Here is a 4,386-nt window from a genome sequence, read left to right as displayed (position 1 = left end):
TTTTTCTTACAACTTCCTTTATATACTTAAATAGTTAAATCGGAAATCTAAAATGCTCAAAAAAAAAAAAAAAAACAAACAAACAAAATTGTTGGCAAATATAGTACTTTATTTATAGTAATTTTTCGTCGTATAAAATTGAGAATACAATTTCATTTTATAATTATTAATTATAATTTACCTACCGTATCTATATACCTACCTGCTTAAATAATTTTTTTTCTTGAAAACTGTATTGGACGCGTTAAAAAATATATTTTAGGGATAATGATGGGCCCCCAAGTTCAATGGGCCCCGGGACCGTCCCCCCTTAATCCGGACTTGTACATATTATACTTAGCCCCATATAATATATAAGCAACTACGTATATATTTTTTTATGGCAGTCGTGTGGTGCGATTCGAAAATTTAGTAGGTGAAGAACGATTGTCAATAACCTATTGCGTTTGTATGAAAGTGTGTATAAAGTTGAATTATATATTATTTGGTTCCTCCAAAATAAATACTTTGGACGACCGGTCGTTACGATAAACTTCGCCGACGTGCTGAACGGGAGTGGCGGGTAGATGGCGATGGCGATGCGTCGTGCGGCGGTACACGTCGCACAAAAAGCGGCGGCGGCGGTCAGCTGTTGGCGCGTACGCGGCGTGCGTTTCACGTGATCCCCCCGGCACGCCGCCACCGCAGTGCATTCGGTTTTGTTCGACCGCCGTCGGTAGCTCGCTGGCACACAACGGTCGCGGTACACGTCAATAACCCGTTGGCCACAGTCGCGAACACAGTCTTGGTATCGACGTACCGTCGCTGCCTGCCGCCGCCGCCGCAGCCGTCGAGTTACATATTATTGTTATTGTTATTGTCATTACCGTCATCGTCGTCGTCGTCGTTGTTGTTACCGCCGCGGTCGCCGCCACCGACGCTGTTGTCATTCGAGTGTCGTGCGTTTTTTGTCGTTGTCCGAATTAAAAAAGTTTCTTCTTCTCCGGCCATACCAGTGTTGTGCGTACTACATCCGCCGCATTCTACCCTCGCACGACCGTTTAGTGGCCCGCGTCTCCGTGGAGTTCGCTTGAGTGTTCGTGTGTGTGTGTGTTTGTGTGTGTGAGTGTGTGTACATGTTGTCGCGTGCGTCCGCGATCTAGTGCTTGTCATTTCGTCCCCGGGGGACACTGGAAGAATATAACAACACAAGTTCCCGTCCGGTTTCGATTTGGTCCGCGAAATATTGATTCACATCATAATAATCGTATAATAATACTATACTAATTTCAGCACACGCTATACAGGCATACCTACCTATCGTAATTCGACAGTTAATTATACCCAAATATTAAATTGATTAATAATAATATACCAAAGGCCTAAAAAATCTTCGACCAGTGTGACCGCCGCCACCGCCGCGATATACCTACGCGAATCCGAGACGAATAAAGCTCTCGATAAAATCTATCGTCACGATAAATTTGCGTTCTACATAGATATAGGAGGAGACGCGTGTTCTGGAGAGAGGTGTATAATAATATTATACAATCACATTAGACCGATTGTGCAGTGTGCGTGGGCGTAGGAACGCGTGTGTCGATTGAAAACTTACCGCGGCCGTGTGTTTATCATCCCGCCGTCGAATATGAGCATCGCCGCTTTGTTACAAGCCGCCGAGTACCTGGAAAGGCGCGAAAGAGGTAAGTTTACCGCGTCGCCTCCGTACCCCCCGCCACCGTTCGCCGACACCGCAGCCGCGAACGACGGACCCGCCGCCGCCGACCGCGTAAACACCGTCGTATTTTTTGCAGAAGCGGAACACGGATATGCTTCGCCGATGCCGATCACAATCGATCTCAAAGGGTCTTCGAAGAGGTCAAAGACGAAGAAGTCGCAGGGAAGCCGGTGAGTGGTCGCTTATTTTGTGTTTACTTATCGCGTATTTAAAAACGCGCAGGTTCGAAATCCCCAGCGTTTCGATTATGGTGAACTCCCGTGAGGTGTATCGTTTAAATGCTAAAAAAAAAAATGTGCACGAAAACGGTATTTAAGAAAATATAAAAGAAATATATATGCCAACCAGTATAACACGCGGAGGTTAGGTATAGGATGTCGCCGTGTGCGTTGGTAAAACGGGTAGAAAAAGTCGCGACGTGACCTTTTAAATGTCAAGGTTAATAGAGCTAGCACGCTCGCCTGGGTGACAACGCTACCGATTCCTTTCCTCCCTCCCACCGACCGGCACAACCACCGGATGACTTTTGTGGAATACATAACTTTTTTTCGAAGCTCATAGTCTTCTGCCATGTAGTTAGTCGTCGTCAATGCTAACCCACGAGTCGCACACGACGTGCACCATAATATGTGATATTATACATAATATATTGAATTATTGATATAATATTATGACGTATAATATCTGCGTATAGGTACAGGACATATTTTCATTATTACAACCTACTACATATTCTATTCCAAGCAGAGTAAACAAATTCAAAATGTTGTAGATTTTATATGTTTTCTTCGAGTTTCTAGCAAATGACTGGGGCAGTAAAAAGCCTTGATACATTAATAATTTATGCAGTAGGTAAACACAATATCACGTTCATCTACTATTCGACCAGAAATTCTATTTTGAGTTGGATAAAGAGTACCTAGAAATAGTAAAAGGATAGGTCATTTTTCGAATGCTCCGGTAAGTACCTTTCTATATAGTTATAGAAAATGTGATTAACAATTAAACCTATTAAGAAATATATGCAAGTCCCATACACGAAATTAAATTATTAATGCTTTGATTATACTATTTTCTTTTATTTACTCATTCTACTCAATTCCTGTACCTATATTAATTTTGATGTTTCAATTCAATCACTTAGGAGTACCTTTAATAGTGTATTTAATATTTTTGTTTGTGTGTAAATCGTTTTGACAAATAAAATTTATATTTTTCATTTTATATCGTTCTCATTATCGGTACCTACGTTGTTTTTGTTAAATCTGATTGTAAATCATAATATAATGATGATATCTGATAGCGCTGAGTTATAGGTATAATTATTATCGTTTTAGGTACCCGTTCTTTTATACATTTTAAATTTATATAAACTATTAGTTCATGTGACATTTATAATTGTATTTGTTAAAAAAAAAAAATAAATAATATTTTTTGTCTAAGATTATGAAATAAAAATTTATATTTTTTGTTATTGTGATTGTGCTTACTTAATTTTTACAGATTTATTATCATCTACCTAATGAGAAAAAGAATTATCACCAAGTGTAAACTTTTTACCCCAAGTTTTTAGTCCATTTACTTAATTTCTCTGTTTAATTATTTTAATGGTTGAAACTAATTTTAGTTTTCTTTCTTCTTTTAAAGAGAAAAGAATATTTTTGGAAAAAAATATCACGTCTAATATGACACTTTCACATTTTCTTTTAAAACTGATGTTTGTGTTTTTCTTTCTTACTCCACCATCTCATTTTGCTAAACTTTTCTTCGTAATTATGAAGATCTACTACTTTAATCTTTTCCATTCCTACCCCAAAGCATCTCTTACAGTTGCTAACTTACACGAGACAAAGGCTTCCGGTAAGGAAATTGCTATCACATGTATGTACGCACTTCTCTATGGTGTTTACACGTTACTGATACGGTTGAGTGTGTGTTCGCTGGTTTTTCAACCTCTTGTAGCGTAGGATATAATATTCGATCAGGGTTTTTCCATACATAATATGTAGGTATAATGATAGGATGAAATTAGAAAATGTATTTATGAAAGGTTTTTTTTTTCAATTATATTATAGTTTTGTATTGGGTAGGTAGAAGGTATTTAAATTTTTAATTACAATTGTACCAAAAACTTTCTATTGAAATACCTAATTGAAGTTTTTACAAGAAACTTTTATTTTTATTTTCACACTATACAGAGTTACATTAAACTTTTGAATCTTTTGTATCATGTTAAGGTTTTCTTAAAAAGAAATAATAATAGGTACCTATTTTATGTATTTCATGTAATAAATAACACAACGAAATATAATTGACTTGAAGACGTTATGTATTCTATAAATCTATAAAATATATGATAAAATACCTTTTTGTCCTTGACCTCTTTGTCGTTACCAAAATATGTTAGCTGCCGATTACGTTATGTTCGAGGTCTTGTCAGCGCGAAAACCCTATACCACCCTATCACTTTAAACCCTTAAAGATAAAATAATTCAGTATACAGTAGCATTAATAATTGGTAAAAAAAACTCATTTTTGTAAAGCAGTAGGCAAGGCTGGGCAAGTTAATGATTTTTTTTAACTCAGTTAAGTTATGTTAATATGCACCAATAACAAAAAGTTAAAAGTTAAAAGTTAATTTAACTATAGGTTAACTCAGTTAAGTTAAA

General features: G+C 37.0%; 1 protein-coding gene across 2 annotated transcripts in view; it reads left to right on the top strand.

Moving 5' to 3' along the window:
- The first annotated feature begins 750 nt into the window (after positions 1–750).
- The window catches only part of LOC100164160 (max dimerization protein 1), a 179,022-nt gene continuing 175,386 nt past the window's right edge, over positions 751–4,386 (top strand). Inside the window, exons 1-2 of one of the 2 annotated variants that reach the window (XM_008184729.3) lie at positions 751–1,682; positions 1,794–1,887. In XM_008184729.3, the coding sequence (XP_008182951.1) occupies positions 1,628–1,682; positions 1,794–1,887 (149 nt within the window). In that variant the 5' untranslated portion in view covers positions 751–1,627. Of the gene's footprint in view, positions 1,888–4,386 lie in introns of both variants that reach the window. The other variant, XM_001944042.5, reaches the window with a different exon arrangement.

This window comes from Acyrthosiphon pisum, chromosome A3 (assembly GCF_005508785.2).
Source record: "Acyrthosiphon pisum isolate AL4f chromosome A3, pea_aphid_22Mar2018_4r6ur, whole genome shotgun sequence".
NCBI classification, from domain to species: Eukaryota; Metazoa; Arthropoda; class Insecta; order Hemiptera; family Aphididae; genus Acyrthosiphon; species Acyrthosiphon pisum.
The sequence above is the reverse complement of the archived record's forward strand: the minus strand, read 5'-3'. Positions and strand labels throughout refer to the sequence as shown.